Source organism: Cydia pomonella, chromosome 15 (assembly GCF_033807575.1).
Source record: "Cydia pomonella isolate Wapato2018A chromosome 15, ilCydPomo1, whole genome shotgun sequence".
NCBI lineage: Eukaryota > Metazoa > Arthropoda > Insecta > Lepidoptera > Tortricidae > Cydia > Cydia pomonella.
The window spans coordinates 9,642,331-9,661,464 of NC_084717.1; the positions used below are offsets into that span (position 1 = coordinate 9,642,331).

The 19,134-nt window shown below is 36.4% G+C and overlaps 1 protein-coding gene across 14 annotated transcripts in view; it reads right to left on the reverse strand.

Annotated features, from left to right (window-relative positions):
* LOC133525741 (apoptosis-stimulating of p53 protein 1) overlaps positions 1-19,134 on the reverse strand; it is a 197,785-nt gene that overhangs the window by 5,079 nt on the left and 173,572 nt on the right. For 12 of the 14 annotated variants that reach the window (XM_061862110.1, XM_061862109.1, XM_061862111.1 and 9 more), the window contains 7 exons: positions 8,747-8,928; positions 4,694-4,838; positions 3,774-4,601; positions 3,293-3,652; positions 2,512-3,159; positions 1,918-2,000; positions 1,421-1,536 (listed from right to left, as the gene is read on the reverse strand). In XM_061862110.1, the coding sequence (XP_061718094.1) occupies positions 1,421-1,536; positions 1,918-2,000; positions 2,512-3,159; positions 3,293-3,652; positions 3,774-4,601; positions 4,694-4,838; positions 8,747-8,928 (2,362 nt within the window). The remainder of the gene's footprint in view (positions 1-1,420; positions 1,537-1,917; positions 2,001-2,511; positions 3,160-3,292; positions 3,653-3,773; positions 4,602-4,693; positions 4,839-8,746; positions 8,929-19,134) is intronic. The other 2 variants (XM_061862108.1, XM_061862112.1) reach the window with 2 other exon arrangements.

Here is a 19,134-nt window from a genome sequence, read left to right on the forward strand (position 1 = left end):
GAGTGGTTTTAACTTGTTTTGTGTTTTTGATACCAATACTTTATGACATATCTTTGTCCAATCCACAACATATGTGCTATCTAGTTTGATCAAGTTTAATTACAATTATTAATCACCGACATAAATGTATTACGTACTAGACACGCTATCGGGAACAAATTGTGTCCGCCATTTTCGGCGTTTGACGTCTGTCACTAAGCTTAAGAATAATAGCCAGTCATTCATTTTCTGTTTAAATTCGTACTGTAAAGAATAAAGAAAGAAATTTACTTATTTCCAGTAAAGTGTAATGATTTTTGTTTCTTTTGTGACACTGCCGATATTAAAATATATAGTCTAAATACCTTTTGTGTTTGACTCTCGTACTCGTAGTAATTTTGATCAAATCGCGCTTATAACATAATATATTCTCTAAATATAATAAAACACTTCAAAAAATTACAAGATAACAATTAATGTATAATTTTTGTGTACATATTCTACAAACAATAAGGTAGAGTAACAATAAGGTAGGTAATGGGGTGAGGTACATCTGCGAAATCTAATCTATGCGCCAAAGAAAATTGCGTACCACCGCGAGTGTCTAAAGTGACGTTTAAAAAAAATCTAAATAAGCTTAAAACAAAACATTAATCGCAGTGGATTGTTATTAAATTGCCTTTATTATGTTTCTAGATACTATTAGAATACATTTTCATAACGCATAAAGGCATTTTCAATTTTTATTATTATTTAAAATTTTCGTTACATGTGTGGCATTGACCCGAGCCCATCATACCCCTACCAATATCCTATATACACAACCAGCTAGACCTACATCACAGACAACTGCACAATAAATACTGGAATGAAATGGACACATGCAGGCAGACCAAGGATTTTCTACCGGAACTGAACCACAAACTCACCAAAATACTACTGAAAACACCTCGACACCAACTACGTAAAATAGTAGGATTAATTACAGGACATAACACACTTAACAAACACCTACACAATATGGGTAAAACAGACAGCCCCATGTGCAGAGCGTGCATGGAAGAAGAAGAAACAACAAAACATATTCTCCTAGACTGCAAACAGGTAGAAGTATACAGGAACAAATACCTAGGGAATCCGTGCACACTAGGAGAGGAAATTAGCAGCCTGAAAACTTTGCTAGGCTTCGTGGAGGAGCTGGGGTGGTTAGAGTAGCGCTACCTCGTTTCACGCAAAATAGGCACAATGGTTGTCGAGTTGCGGAAAATGCCCAGAAGCACTAACTAACTAACTAACTACATGTGTGGCATCTCGCCAGTAGTCGGAGGCGTACTAAACGCAATGAAGTGCCGGCACTTCAATGAGGTGTGGAATCATTTTGTTGGAGATGCCGACTCTAGTACTATACCTCAATGTTATTATTTATTAATGCGTTATTTACCGTTGTCCACGAGGAAGCGCACCATCGGCAAGTTGTTACAGGACGCTGCGCAGTGCAATGGCGTCCAACCGTCTGAATCCTGCGCGTTAACATCACAACCTAGCTCTACGAGAAACCTGAAAACGATAAAAATATATATTATATTACAATATTTTTTTTATATCGAAACTTATATAAGGCATCCAAATTGGCTTGTGACACGCCACTTTGGGTAGGTAGGAAGGTACTAGTACTATTACAAGGCAAGACATGAAATACGAAGTTTTAAAAGACTTATGTGTAACCTGAAAAGCATTCATGCACTTAGTCGTTTGCTTAAGAATATGTTGAAATTCCCCATAAATACACATTTTCAGAGAATGTCTCGAAACGCTTGTACATGAAACACCATCTATGTGAAACAATGAGGACTACGTCTATCCCGTGTCGTCAGAAACTACATTCAACATCGTTCCCCATACAAGTAGCGCCATCTAGTAACATTTTCCGGTACTCACTTGACAATTTCAAAGTGCCCCGCACAGATGGCGTTGTGCAGAGCTGTGATCCCTTCGTCATTTGCAGCGCTTGCATTCTGCACCTGGAATATAGAATTTAACGAATGGACTACAGGAGAGTTTTAGTTATTGTCGCCGATTCAGTATAATGCACTTTGGAGTGTCCGTTATAAGGCGTAAAATTGCATACACTTCTTTGCAAATAATACGAGTTTTTTCGCAACAAGTTGGATAACTAACTATACGTGTTCACTCTGTTTAATTAAAATTCTCTAACAAGTCAATAACGTGGGGTTTGCTTTAAATTAATTTTTAATCTGATTATCACTGCTGCTGGTGCGTCGAGAACTTAGACATTTTATGGAATGAATACCTATCTCCGACCCATTATGTAACTAGCGAAAGTAAAGTTAAATGTGCTCAGGCATTTTTAATATATTTTAGACTAACTCCTTGAACGCCACGCCTATCCTGTTCGATGCGTCACCGTGAACCTTGTCGGAATGCACGAAGGTTGATATTTTGGCTGTAGCCGCGTGCGTCTGTTGACGTCTTTGTCGGTCGAAGGGTTAATGTATATAAAATGTAACAAACCTGTGTTGCAGTTTTCTTGACAAGCTCCAACTCGCCTTCTAAACTAGCATCCAGCAGTAGCGCGAGGGGATCGAAGCTCACTCGCCTCGCCAAGGGCGCCTTCCCGCCCTGCTTCAGGTTCCCTTTCTTTGACCGCCTCAGCACATTCTCAGAACTCTGAGAATCCTGACCGTTCAAATCAACAGAACTTATCTGCTCCGCTATGTCCAACACGTTGTCCTTATCCTCACTTTTCTCGTTGGAACTTATAGATATGTTATTATTCATTAGCTTATCTACCTCATCCTTGCTTTTCGTTTTCTCTTTTAGGCCGTTTTGCATTTCAATAGGCACTGAATCTAAAGTTAAGTGATCCATTTCTGGGAATAAAAATGCCGGAGGCATTTCGATTCGGCGGTTGATACTGACGCTAACCGCGTTTTTAGAATTCGTGTGGTTCCTTAGTTTAGGCTGTTCACTCAGCGGGGGTTTTCTAATCGTTAGTGGACGTGCTTTTATAATCATTTCATTACTGCTGCTGCCATTACTAAGTTCTTTTTGATTTTGTGATTCGCTGTCGTTGGATGAGTCTGGCACAGGAATCGTGGGCATGTTTGTATCGGCTTGATTGAAGGCTGCTTCGTTGTTCACTGACTGTCTTGGTGGGGTCTGTAAAATGAAAATTGGAATAAGGATACCTAGTTTGACATGTTTTTAAAGAGCAAGTTTGTCCATCATTGATAGCAGAAATAAAAGAAGCAGAGAAACGCAAATCAAATAAGAGTGTTTCATCTACACGTACCTTTATCGTTGGTTTTGGTGGTAGTGCTGGTTTGGGAGACTTGTCAGCGCCGCTCACGTCGGGAGTGGAGAGCGGTGTGCTAGCGCTTTGCGGAGGGGACAACAAGATGCTTTGCGAGGAGTTCTGGCCGGGATAGCTACTCCCCGTCCCGCTCGAAAGCCCTGACGCGGAGTTCCTCACAATCTGGGGTTGGGAAGTGACTGTGTTACTAACTATGTGATTAGATGGGGGTGCGAGGCTTTGGGTCTGGACGGTTTGCGGTTGGACGGGTTGAATCTTTGTGGAGGATGTTTGATATATGGGTGATGGCTTCCCGCTTGAGACCTGAACCGATGTAGGGGCTACACTCGATACGGGTTTCTGGAATGAATTAATGATGATGGTATTTACAAATGACGTGCGAATGAATATCTAAGTGACAAAGCGAAATAAAATGCATGAACAAAGTGAAATTGCTGTTTTGAATCTAAGGTGAACTTACTCCAAATCCTATAGAACTGCTAGCGGTGGTCGTAGTGGACACAAAGCTTGGAGAGTTTCCCTTCATGGCGTTACCCTGTAAACTTTTCCCTCCACTGCTCTTCGAGCCATCATTACTTTGACTATTACTCTGACTTAGCCTAGAATTGTGTTGATATGTATGATTTTCTTTACCCTCTTGGTTACATCTATTAGAAGAATCTGATTTCTGCAATTGATATGCATGTTCCTGCTGATATGTAGTTTCGTGTTGACTTAGTGGGGTGGCCAGACTCTTATTTACAACCGACAATGGCGTAGAATGTACAGTCATATGGTTCACATTTATATTGGCTTGATTCTTGTTTTCTTGACTATCATTCTTTCCATTAACTTCTGGTTGTTTTAATTTACCAGTCTGAGGGAATTTTGTATTATATGGCAATGTCTGGTACTTTGGATCTGATTTACTGGCTGCAAATTCCGGTAAGAACTCTTGTTCGTTAATTTTTAGTTCTTTTCCGTTTTGATTACTGTTAGAACTACTTGTACTATTAGGGCTGTATTGAGGTTGTTTGGAATACTCATTGTATTTGTTTAGATGGTCGAACATGGACTTTTGATCGTAAGCGTTAGAGATTCCCTGTTGCACATGACTGTAGGCATCGTGCTTGGGGTATTGTCCCTGGTACTCCTGCCCTTGTAGGGGATAGCCGTTGTACAGCGGGTTGATCATCTGCTTTTGCTGTAGATAATGTGCTTCTTGTTGCGTTAAATGGCTCTGCATATTATCACTTTGCGTTAGCTGTTTTAATGGCACGTTATTTTGTATTACGTTTTGTTTCATACCCTGGAAAAATTAAAATGATTATCACCTGTACCTATGCGACTTAAACAGAGCAACTTGATTAATGATTATGTCAAAAGTTATGGAAGACTTACTTGGAAATTAGAGTTATGGGTGAGGCTAGGTGCGTGCGGCACGTGGTTGTAGGGCTCCACTGCAGCCACGTTACCCCTCGCCTGCTGACTCTTCGGCGCGCCGGGGTACCCTGACAGCTGCTGCATCGACGATTGGTTCGACGTTCTGCAAATGAAAAAGTAAAATGCGACTTGTTGCTATGAAACCATAAAAAAATTGGCATAGAATATAAATGCCATTAAGAACCGTAGGTACGAGGGGAAAATGTAAAGGCTCATCGCGTTGATACGTTTAAGCCTCTTATATAAAGTGAGCTTTCTTCACATCGGTAGAGATTTTTTTCGAAACCATTGTCGTTTAAGTGTGTGCTCCTATTTATAATGTTTTTCTAAGAATCGAATCAAATATGCACAAGCAGACTTGGCTTACGACATCTGTAACCGAACCCCCCGTTCGTTATGGCATTCCGTCATACAAAAGTCTCATACATTATAAAACTACAAGCAGACTTAAGCCCTTTTGGCTCGTACGATGGCATAGCCATATATCGCCGAGCATTCTGATTTACGAGACAATTTGTCGGAGGCCGAGTGTATTGTTTTGTTATAAATAGCATCCGATGTCATTCGTATTTGTTGTAAAAGATAGTAGGTATAACATAAAAAAGTCTGATTCATTTAATATGTATTTTTAAATGAATGCCTGTACTTATAATTACATAATTATGAAAGGTATAATTAAGAGCAGATTATTGAAACCATAAAACTATGAAACTTATCTTCAAAGTTACGTAAAGGTAGAAAGGTATTTTTCAATAGTTTCCGATCTGGTCTACATGAAAACTGAAGCTGGATCTTACAGACGTAAGATCAAAACATACAACTGAATTGAGAATTTTCCTTTTGGAATATGAAGACGGTTAAATAGACATTTAACCGTCTTCATATTCCAAAAGGAAAATTCTCAATTCAGTTGTATGTTTTTTTAGTCTTCGTTAAATTACTACACGTAAATTTCGAGCTTCACCTAGCCCTTGAATAAAATTATACTTACTGCCATTTTTTATTGATTAGCCAATAAAAAAATATCGAAAAATCCCGAGCTAATGGGGATAATAAATGACCTGGGCATCGATGATGATAGATGGACGTTCCGGCTCCCGAGTCGATCATTTGCTAAATCTAAATTGATATAAATTGAGGTCAAAGTCATTTCCGTACCTTTAGCGTCATTTATTGAGGGCAGTATGGGAATTAGGCATAGCATGAAGGAGCAGATTGATGGTCCAACAACGTGTCAGAGATTGACATTCGACATCCCTTAGGTGTAACATAATTTTTTATTAGCCTAGACATGGGATGGGTCAACCCTTTAAAAAAATTACGTAATGGTAAATAGGTATGTAGTTACTATTTTTAATAATATAATGAATAATTTATTTACTTTCGGTGTCTCTCATTTGTCTTTATTTTTAACCGACTTCAAGATTTCAAAAGAGGAGGTTATCAATTCGGTTGTATGTTTTTTTTTATTGTATAAATGCATAGTTGTAAAACAAATTCATTTTTAGGGTTCCGTACCAAAAAGGTCCAAAAGGAACTCTGTCCGTCCATCCGTCTATCAGTCACATCGCTAAATATCTCGAGAACCACTTAAGCTATCGATTTGAAATAATTATGAACAACGCTTACCCAGACACATTAAAAGTCCATGTTTTACCTGTTTGTAATTTTTTTTTAACTTCAAACTAGTTGAAGTGGGGTATCATTTGAAAGAGCTCAAATTGTACATTCAGCAACATTTTTTCTTTTTTTTCATATTGGAAAATTTGATATATGAAGGAAAATGTGAAAAAAAAACATTCCCCCCATTTTCTCAGAAGTTTAAATTTCCTTACTTCTGTAGTTGTACCTGACAAATCCACTAGGTACAATCACGTCTAAAAATATCAATATGGACAAAGTGCCAAAAATATGTATACACTATCTTAATATATGGGCAATATTTTCAGTCCTGACTGCACATAACGGCTACATAACATGGGTATGCGTGGAAACAGACAGTCCGAAGGCGATATTTTCTCAATTTTGTACTTGCACATGCGATCAGGGGCTTATTTTGACGGATAAAGGGCAAAAAATAGGCAACCCTGTGGATTCTTCATGCTTCGTCACAGTCATCATTGATGCATTTGGGTGAATCAACTTTTTTTGTTTTGTTATCCTGTCCCGTTGTCCAAGGGACAACAGTGGCACAGTTTGTTTGAAGAGACGTTGTATGCCGTTCTATTAACATGCTTAGCAGGGGGCCCATTATGGACATTGGTTATAACGACCACAAAAACGCAAGTTTGATACATTTAAGTACGATAAAATCAGTATTTCAATGAACTTTTGTCCCCTGGACAACTAATCGTAACCATGGCAACGAGTGACGCTAAAAAGTTGATTCTCCCATTTACAAACACGCAATATTGCGAATTTCCCACTCAATAGACTCGCTTAAAGCGAGTCGGACCTTTGCGGACCCACAATGCATACGATTAGTCGTTAATTATGATTCAGAACACGGTCGCAGCTGCATGCCACGATCGAAGTTGAAATGGATTTGATAAAGTCGCGGATAGCATTTTATATTGATTGTCTTTGACAAGTTACTGGAATACGATCTAAAGCTATCATGGTAATTTACGCTAAGTATGAAGAACGGGATATTAACCGGGTTATTATAAATGCCAGCTTTACGGAGTAACTAACGAACCTAAATCTGTGACCAATACATATTATAATTATATTTATTTGTGGTTATGTTACTTCCACGACTATATGATCATAATAGTTATGACATTTCCATTTACCCATAGGCACTTGTGTTTGTCAGTTCTTTAAAGGTTTACTTTTTCTTTCTGTTCCTCTTATACGTCGCCCCACTCTCAATGTTGCCTAACTTCTCGATTGTTGTCAATTTCTTTTGATGTTTATTGTTAATCTAAGGGTTTTTTTTTTATATAAGGCATATTCTGATCACAGACTGTCTCTTATTATTAACTAGTCACCATTATTGGCACGACGTTATTATACCTTCTCGTATTGGTCGAGCACTTCACTTCACCGTACTTGCTTTCGTAAGTACAATGGCCCATGACAACATAAGAGGTCCGATGATGCGCCGTAAAAGTGTTACAAGAACCATTCATTCCAAGGGATAAACCACAATTAGTTGCTTTTGTATATTAATTGAAGAAACAAGACTTATTAAGAAGTTCTTCCTTGTATATTACGTAAGGATAGGAATTTTCTTATCATTTAGTTCACGTTTAGTACGATCTCGAGCAAAAACATAATTATTTTCAGTTTTGGAAACGACAACGCGACACGACAGTACCTAATAATAGTTTAAGTTATTCTCACATTCGAAAAAAACACTTTTGGTTGTAGAATTTACCTAGGTACTTCTAAAAATCGAATAATAAAATACCTCTTATTAAAAAAGCTCTTCTCTAAAGTCTGACATTACTCATTAGTTCAGTCATTAGCAGATGCAATTTTTCATTAGAAACGGTACTACTTATTTAGTTAGTTGAGTAGATAAAACCGGGCAAGTGCTAGTCGGACTCCCGCACGAAGGGTTCCGTACCATTATTTATAAAAACGGCAAAAAAAATATGTTTGTTGTATGGGAGCCCCCATTAAATATTTATTTTATTCTGTTTTTAGTATTTGTTGTTATAGCGGCAACAGAAATACATCATCTGTGAAAATTTCAACTGTAGCTATCACGGTTCATGAGATACGCTTTGCGGTAAATTAATTCGTTCTAGGGTCGCGATAGTTAGTGCGTGCCCTGAGAGATACGTCAGGTGTTGGATGATACGCCACTGCCGCTTACTGCAGCTAGAATACTCGGTTCCGAAAACTTGTCGGTCAATACCACGGTCTGGCTTTGTAGCCTGCCTTTGCTGCGGCTGCCGGTGCGCTGACACTAGCTGTCGGTTGAATGCTCGTTTCCGAAGAAGACGCGCTTGTATCTCAAACATGCAGCACTCGCTGCTGCAGCCTTTCATGGTCGCTCACCTTTGCTGCGGCTGCCGGTGCGCAGCCGCTAGCTGCCGGTTAAGCGCTCGCTTCCGAAGCAGTCTAGCTTGTAGCTCGGACACGCGGCGGTCGATGCTCCGCATCTCCTCCTGCCGCGCGCCCAGGGCCGCCCGCTGCGCCGACAGCCTGCCGTTCTGTTGCTCGTTCAGCTTGTTTCGGTACTGAAATAGAAATAAAAATCTGGTTAAAGTAAATTTGAAAAGGCACTTTGAAAGTAGGTAAACATTGTTATATGCCTGCAGATAATTGAAACAAAGGAAAACCAATTTCTTACCTCCTAATAAATAAAAAATAAGTGTCGGAAATGAGGTAGATGAAATTTATCAAGTTACTAATCAGTAAGGCAAAGCAATAAATATAAGATTTATGGCGGGAAGGAGCTAGGTGAAGTTCATTAACCTTGTAACGCTCAGTGTTCAATAAATTATAAAGGGAAATAAAATTATTATTGTTCATTTAACTTACAGTCGCCATCAGATGGGTGTGTAATGTTTTTAATAATAACAATTTGCGAAATTTCATTTTGCATAATTTGAATTGCATAATTTTGAAATGCAGAAATTATGATTTGGTATAAAAACAAATACAATAAAAACGAATTGCATAATTTCGAAAGTAATTATAGTTTAGTAGCATAGTAATGTATTTGCATAACAGGCAACCAGTATAATGTTCACTTTGTATACTATTTTATACTTAGAACGTTATTTATTCATGAAAACCAACAGCATAATATTGAAGGTGTGGTTTCACAATCAAACCACGGGAAATCGTTCATAAACTTTATTTGATTGAGTTTGCAGAAAGTTTAACAACACTGAATTACTAATTAATAAAAAAACATAAAACATTATATTTGCATGGAACATAATCGATTTTTCTAAGCGTCAAACTTACCTACATCCGTACTTTACGTCTGTCGACATATATCATTTTACCGCAAAGCAGCGGCCAGTGTGAGTTGGAACCTTTGTGGTTCCTAAAGGATTCAGATAAACTTCATATAAACGCCTAGTGAAAATGAACAAGCAAAAATACAATTTCCAAGACATATGGTTCTCCCCATATGGTCGCAGTTCTACCTAACACTCCTCCTCGCTTCGCTCGTCGTCGTACCTAACGGCGACCAGCTTTAAAGTTGAATAGGTAGATTGTTGTATAATTACTATAATTTAATAGTTTGATTGACACCAAGTATATTTATCATAGAACACTATGTCACCATTCGTTAAAATTTAGTACTATATTTTAATTATTATACGAAATGTATGTTATAACAAGTAAAATTATTCCTAAGGATTGTTATGAAGAATGTTTTTATGATGATAGAGCATTCTGTCATTAAATTAGTATGACTAACAACTTTATATGTTTTGTTTTTATACATAATGTTTATTATGAGTTTCAATAGTAGTTAAATGAAATTATGCTAAAAGTTTGTATTAAAATTGAACGGCACCCCCATCAGATATATCGGAGCGGCCAAGGCGCTCACAAATATCCGAACGCACCTATATTGCAAAGGCATTAAAGTGCTTTTCAAATAATTTTGAGCACTTTCTCCTCTTCAATACGAGTATATCTGATGAAGACTGTACCTAAGTATGATCTTATGTGCGTAAAAGATATATTGTTGCAATCTCAAGACGAAACTTTGGGAGAATACAATAAAAGCGCAAAATGCTAAACTAGTAAAATAGGTCAAACTGTGGGCTGATCGGGAATGAATAAATTAGACGCCTTCGCAGTCCCGCCGCGGCATCGGCGTAGGCGACTACTGAATTAAAGTTAGCAAGACTGAGCTGCGCTTATTAAATAGGATACCTACTTCGCTTCAGGCATTGTACTGGCTGAAGCGACTACGTGATAGGATAAAGTGAGAGCACCAATATCAAATACTGTGAAATAAATCTCATGCCTTATGTAAACACGAAGTATTGTACGTCCGAAGTTTCGATGTCGGTTTCTAATTCGGCTAATTAATCATGTTTCGGCTGAATGTCGGGTGTTGGCCGAAACTAGAGCAAAACCGAATCTTCGGGTTCGGCAAAAAATCCGGTTTCGGTCGGACACTAATACGAAGATAGTAGAATTAACCACCATATTTTCGGCATCTTCAACCTTATTGTAGATTTTAAGGCACCAATTTTGAAATTCCTACAATTATAGGTGTTATGGCTAAGTAATTTTTCGTTGGACGGTTTATGAAGTTTATTCTATGTTTACAAAACTGTATAGCACGTTTCGTTTAGGCGCCGGTACTCATATAAGATAGTTAGACAAGAGACTACCTCACTGACGGTCTACCTCAGTACACACGCGTCCCAAATGTCATCATGGAGGTAAATGAAATGAACTTGATATTATTACCTACTATGTATCATATATTCGATGAGTGAGGATGGAATGCTCAAAGCATTGGTGATAATTACGTAGGTGAAACATAATAGGTATTTTAGTTATGTGACTATTAGTTGTAGCGGCCGTAGCAGGGTCACATTTTTGTTGTCTGTCACCAAGCCTGTCACGTTCTAACAAGTAAATAAGCGCGCAAGTGACAGCCATAGTGACAAGTGATAAAAATGGAACCATGCTGCCCCCGCAGTACGTGCAATAGTAGACTGCAAAAAATCGTGTACATCGACTATAATGATAGAATTCATTCATGAAGTGGCCATGAAATCTTTCGTCAAGACGGACGGTACATACATAATAAAATACTCTCTTTAGATAAAAAGGTTATAAATAATACAAAAAAAACTATGGCTGCTGGGTGTAGCCATAGCCAGCGTAGTGCTCATTGAAAATGCTGTGTATTACTGCGGCATCGAGTCACTTGGGAACGCTCGCTGCGAACCCTGCTGCCACCACAGAAGAACGGATTACTAAAAATTATATTTTTATTACTTTGATATCCAGCGAACCAGCCTGGTTTACGTATATGAAATCGGCTGATTAATAAGGAGTATTACTACAATGTTCTGCCGCTAGAGTGCAGCACTAGTACCTATATCGTAAACCATAGACTAACTTATACATACTGTGCCTTAAATTGTGTTTTGACAAGTTTTCAGAGATAATAAAATACGACATTGATGCATCAAGGCGGTTTGTGTACAAAGGGCCTACCGGGAAAGGGCCTCTTTATCGCTCGAATATGTAAGAGTGATAGAGAGGTTAGATAACGAAATTTCGATTTTCTTGTTTCACGGTAGACACTCAGATTGATGGATTGTGGTAGTGGCGCCCCCTACGCAGAGTTTCACTTTATTTAAGTAAAAACTTTGAAGTGGATATTAGCTGCCTTAATTTCTATATTAGTCAAACAAAGTACAGTATTTAGTAGTGGAAGGACCACAACAGTATATTTTCTACTCGAAGCACGAAGACTATTGATTTAGAAAAGAAAAAAAAACCCAAAAGTCAGTATTCTGATGCATTTTAACATACATTTTGTATGGGCCGTCACAAAACTGACACCCAAAATTTGTATAAAATCGTGGTTCTGAGGCGAAATAACCAAAAAGTTGTAAGTTTTTCGAAAAAAAGTAAATGGTGCACATTTTTCTGAAAACGCCCAGATACCTACGTAATCTACATTCTATATAGACAGTTAGAACAATGTCTGTAACAGCTTAGTATTAGAATTCTAACATAAAAACCCGGCAAAGTGCGAACCGGACTCGCGCACGCTTCACTATAAAATCGGGAGAAAAATCAGGTTTGTTGTATGGGAGCCCCCTTAAATAATTATTTTATCCTGTTTTTTTAGTATTTGTTGTTATAGCGGCAACAGAAATACATCATCTGTGAAAATTTCAACTGTCGATCTATCACGGTTCATGAGATACAGCCTGGTGACAGACGGATAGACACAAAGACAGACAGACATACAGACGGACGGACAGCCGAGTCTTAGTAATAGGATCCCGTTTTATCCTTACAGAACTCTAAAAAAACACTGATAAAATGTTAAAATAATTTCGGAATTCCCATACGATGTAGATTTTTTATAAACTAGGCTCTCACTTAGAGATCGCTACTTATCGTATGCCTCGACCAGTTATATGAAAAAAAAAAAGAATCTGTTTCAACGAGAATATCCCTAACGATTGTAACAGTTTAATATCACAATCCTCGTGGGTAAAACCTAAATAGCAGCATTTAGGCGGCATACATTTTTGTTAACACAAGCCTTTAATATCACAGGTATAACGTTTTATGTTTTTAATCTCGTAAGAAAATAAGATCAGCCATTCAGGCCGTTTCGTAAATCACGGGAACTCTTATTACGGAGTCAGTTGGGGACGGAAAACATCCCACTGGCGGCGATAAAACTAATATCGGACGAAAAAACTTTTTTTAAACTTTTCAAACGTACGATAAAAACTTTTTAAAGCGATCTCACGAAAATTAAATAGTTTCCAGTGCTCTAGTTATATATGTAGTTTTTTTAACGAGTTTATTATAACAGCCACCTAAACTAACTTATAATTAATGTGCGGAGTTGAAATACGGCCCTATTTTACGAACGTGACTTTAAAAATAAAGATAAGACTTTTTAAAATAGATAAATCGGAGCGTCTACATACATACCCCGCGTATTCATTAAAGAGTCATACGGATACAGAAAAATAATTAGGGTTTCTGGTTTCTCGACCTCTTTTATTTCTAGAGGCACGGGAATTCTCGACTAGGATTTCTCGAATTTCTCAAGTATCTCGTGAAATTTTGAAACTTTCAAGAAACATCATACTATTTTAATTTTTTTTATTTCACATCGTCTCATGGGTGTCGCAGGGTGAGATCAATAATCAAACAAATGTTATTTTGTATGCACTTAATAATCAAATAATATGAATTAAAAAATATATATAAGTGTAGACGTGCACGCTGGCGATGTGATAGTGTGTTTCTTTAGGTATTTAACAAAATGTGAACACGCCACAATATGATAGGCATTTTTTTAAGGCAAGAATATTCAATTCAATAAATTTATATCGATGTGACAAACTTACATAAGGTTTACTAAGTAATATTAATACTTACTCTACGTTACAATGAAGCTGCTAAAATAGTGCTATTTTATTAATTGGAATTATATCGGGATGATATCAATAGTAATTTAGTTAGTAGTAATAGAAAGCATTTTGGCATTAGAAAGAAGAAAAGCGATCTTTGTGTCTTTTTAATGAAAAACACCTTTGAAAAATAAGGCACGGCAAATATGTAACAACTATAAATTATATATGACAATTTACATTATTTCGCTTTCATAGGTAATATGTAGTTACTAATTTTGTTAAAGCGTTTTTCAATAAAAAACACTTAAAGATTATTCACCTTTTTTCTTATGCCATAAAAACGGAGTAGTAAAGAACCTATAACGAGACGAATTCTTTAAACATTTGAGAGCAGTAAGTTTTTCAAAAGTTTCAAAACATAAAAATCGGTTGAAGCGAGCACGATAGGGGATGGATCACGGCAGTTTTTTAAGGATTAAGTACCTGAAAGTAAAAAAAAAAATTGAATACATTAATTTAACTACCTAAAAAACAAACTATAGACACATCATATACGCGTGTTTTCTTTGTACCTATCACAAGAGTTTTATGTCTCGAGTTCTTAAGAACTTAAGAAGGCCTTAAGGCCTTGAGATTTTTTTTTCCCGCCTCGACGAAGGACAAATTTCTCGAGATTTCTCGCCTCGAGAATTCTCGAGCAGAAACCCTAAAAATAATCTTCTGTGCCTCAAAGATTGGCTGGGCGGGCTTCGGAATTTTCATTCGGTTTCCGTACGAAATGGTAGGTATGAACGAGACGTCGCTATACACATTCATAGTGCTGTCTCGCTTGCACCTATCATTCCGCATGGAAACGGAATGAAAGTTCCGTATGTCTGCGCCCAACCTTAAGGATATGTACTGAAGCCTGGTTTTTGCAAAGTGTCTGCCCAACCTGCCCCACGTAATTTACTGAAGGTACCAATATTGATACAATATTGTAGTTGTTGTTGTAAGAGCATGTATTTGTGTGATGAGCACAGATATTTGTTACCGAGTCATGGATGTTTTCTACTCGTACGTATTTTTATATTATATCGTTGTCAGAGTACCCAAAATACGAGCCTTTTTGAGCCTAAGCCCATGGTAACCATGGCCCATTGGTTAGTCAATTTGAGTAAGAAGGTCTCCATAATATTGATTAAGTATATTTTATTCATTAATTTTATTACCTACACGGAGACAGATAAAGAATAAATTTGAAACCCGATTACGCAAACTGAACTTGATTCTATTACCGCATGATTTGGGTTATTTCTTGACCGAATGGTTCTTTCGTTAGATAATACATATTTCTAGAATGCGTTATGTTTTATAGTACTAAAAAACTGGTTCTAAAACGACTTAAAATTCTTTCCAACGCTGTCAGAAAGGACCTACCTCAATCGTTGGGATCGTATAATTAGTGCACAGGCACTTCGGGACGCACCTCACTGAGGACTCAGCCTTATTGCCAGTTTTACGGCCGACTGTCCCAGTTGTTTGATATTTAATTAATTTTGTGAATGTAGGCTATTACGTGTCAAGGGTATAAGTAATTATATGTAAGTTGTATGCTACTTATACATGCGTGCCTGTAAAGTATACTTTGTCACCATTATTCATAGTCAATAGTAAACATGTATCAAAAACTTTCTTTCAAATGTATGTTTCTTTGAAGGTACGTACTACAAATCTTCTTTTTATCAAACTTCGTGTGTGGAGTTCGGTAGAGTAGCACTTCCTAAAAAAATACCAAAAATCCCCTATTGTTGGAACTGTCCACTAAAACCTTCAGCATAGGATTTATGAAAAGGGTTCCATAGTTCTGAATTTATGATGAAGACGCTAGCGGCAGAGTTACGACCACCGGCCCGTAAAATAAAAGAATTTTAAAACTAAAAGGTGTTTAAAATCCGATAATACTCCGAACAAACTTCAAACTGGAACACTAAGTCAGCTTTATTCGGTGGGGTAAATCATGGTTATCAAGACATTGATCGCGATAGAATCATTTTACACGGCGATATCTATTATATTGCCGTTTTATCGAAACCGCAAGTCCATTCTCGAGCCGAATCATTCCGAATGAATGGATATTTCCATGTCATTGGGTTCACCATTCTACGATTCCTTTGCCTCGTCGTGTGTGATATGAAAAAATAATTTTCTCAATACAATATTATTAAATAATAAGTATATGGGATAATTACAATAATGTTTGCAGCTACGACTTAATAAAATATGTATAGCATTTCTTGCTTTATAAGCAATGAGCGGAATTCTTCATAGCAAAAATCAAACTGTCAGAGGGATTGACCTAACTGTTTTATCGACTTATCGATAAATATTTGTCACTTAACGAAACACAGGTGTCCCTAATTAGCTGACCGCCACTGTATTTTGGTATAATAGTAAAGAATAAAACAGAAAATACTTTTATGATGTAAATGAACGTAACATTTAGAGCAATATATTGTGGAAGAATCTTCTTTGAAACTGAAATAAGAATCTTTCTGTATCCATTTTTTTATTGTTTTCTTTTAGGATTAACCATTTTAGTAACACGGCACGGAAATCACTCATGAAAACTCAAGTGACATAAATGGCATATGTGACGCTGACATGATTTACTTTAATACGGAGATGCAAATTGCTTATCAAAGAGGTCAAATGTTACAGAATAATCTTTTAAGTTGATTATGGATACCTAATGCGATATTATTCCGTAACATCGATAAGTCGATAAAACAGTTAGGTCAATCCCTCTGACAGTTTGATTTTTGCTATGAAGAATTCCGCTCATTGTTTATAAGAATAAATCAGACCTTTTGAAAAAACGTTAACCTATTTACCTACATGTAGAAGAAAACCGCGCTTTGTAATATAATGGTATTATTTTTATGATGAATATGATGATCAATGAGCGGAATTCTTCATAGCAAAAATCAAACTGTCAGAGGGATTGACCTAACTGTTTTATCGACTTATCGATAAATATTTGTCACTTAATGAAACAAAGTTAAAGTAATGAAATCAGGCTTTTGGATATACATACAAACAAATTAACGGTGTCCCTAATTAGCTGACCGCCACTGTATTTTGGTATAATAGTAAAGAATAAAACAGAAAATACTTTTATGATGTAAATGAACGTAACATTTAGAGCAATATATTGTGGAAGAATCTTCTTTGAAACTGAAATAAGAATCTTTCTGTATCCATTTTTTTATTGTTTTCTTTTAGGATTAACCATTTTAGTAACATGGCACGGAAATCACTCATGAAAACTCAAGTGACAAAAATGACATATGTGACGCTGACATGATTTACTTTAATACGGAGATGCAAGTTGCTTATCAAAGAGGTCAAATGTTACAGAATAATCTTTTAAGTTGATTATGGATACCTAATGCGATATTATTCCGTAACATCGATAAGTCGATAAAACAGTTAGGTCAATCCCTCTGACAGTTTGATTTTTGCTATGAAGAATTCCGCTCATTGATGATGATTGATGCTGGCCTGTACTGTGATACTGTTCTCACGATTATCACTAAATTAAACCGTACGCTAAATCATATTTTCTATAGAAATAAAAACTGCATGGATGGAAACTGAATAATCATTTTAAAGAATAAAATCATTATTTTTTAAATCGCCGTTTTAAATGCCATGGGCTAGATATTTCAAGAAAAGCAATAAACGTCTTCAGCGACACAACCCGATGTGCCTCGGGCATTCCGGGAAGCCAACCAAAAAGGCAAAATTATTTTCAATAATGTTTATGTATGTAAGTCTTTAGTGAAATATATCGTTACTATTTCAACAATACAATTTGATGTGTTATGTTCCGCAGAACATACAGTAAGTATATATAAGATAAGATAAGAATAATTTATTAGCACAAAAAGAATATAAATCATAATACACAAATTAATATATAAACGAACAGAAAATTGTGCTAAAACGTCTACACTCAGCTTGATGCCACGAAGTGAGTCCTAGCTAAGACACACTACGTGACGCTGATTTTCAGTGAAGCCTGGTAAAACTAAAAATAAAAATAGAACTATAACTAAAACTAGAATCAGGTGGCACTAATATCCAAGAAAACATAAAAACATAGTAAATCACAGCTATATATATCTATCTCAGTAGTCGATATGAAAAAAATGTTCAGAATCAGAATAAAAAACGTGTACAATATTTATTTTAAGAAGGTAGGTCTATCTCACCCAAACAGTATAATAGTATAAGGATAACCATTTATTTAGAAAAATCGATTCATACATATTCATTACACATGATACTACGCTAATTTTAAATTTTTGTGACATGCAATTAATGATACCAATTAACGTTAATTATTTAAACGACAAACGTCATTATTTTGATACGACAAAACAGAGACAGCCAAGGGTGTGACGTGTACCTACTACTCGAAATGAATCTTACACGATATACATACGTGAACTGTATGTATCTACATATGTAATTGTTGCGTTTGTGTACCCTCTTGAGGAAAACAATCTACCCGTGTGTAATTAACTCAGCTCCAGCAATTCTTAAGGAGTTTAATTGGCGTATTAAAAATACTTTTATATTATTTATAAGTATAAGTATTTTTGTAGTCACCGACTGTAATGTTTGAATTAAGATTTCGTATATAAAATTATAATTGCGTACTTTTCATTTATGCCTATACTCAACTATAATATTAAATTCGATACGCTGTAGTCAACTATAAAAACAATTATCAATTACGTGTCGCCGCGCCGCTCCTATTGAAAAGACTAAACGGGCGACAAGTAGTCGCTTGTTTATGTCTTTTGTTTGTACTAAAAAGTAAAAAGTAACACGGTACTCGACTGAAAAGCTATCTATTATATCGCGATTGTATTAAATACAATTGAAACGATTTTCTACCTATAGCTGTTATTTCGCAATGTTATTAACAAGCTTCATTTACAAAAGTGTAAACGATTGAAAATAAATATAATCAAGTTAAATTTTGGCATTATTTAATACAATTATTATTTTTTCGTTACATAATTAGACATGTATACCTATATGACAGTGCTGATAATCAATTGATCTTTTCAATTCCTGAATATTAATTCAAAACTTTTATCAACTGCTATGTGAAACTTTCATCCTACTGCTGCGCTTAAGTTACTCGTACATGACCATATTATTGCCATGTAAACTGTAAAGAAACTTTCTCTGATATCAGTAGGCTCGTTACAAACTTGAAAACCGACTACGATATATGCCCACATTGAGAGAAATACATAGTTAAAAGTAACAGCGCGGGGAGTAAAA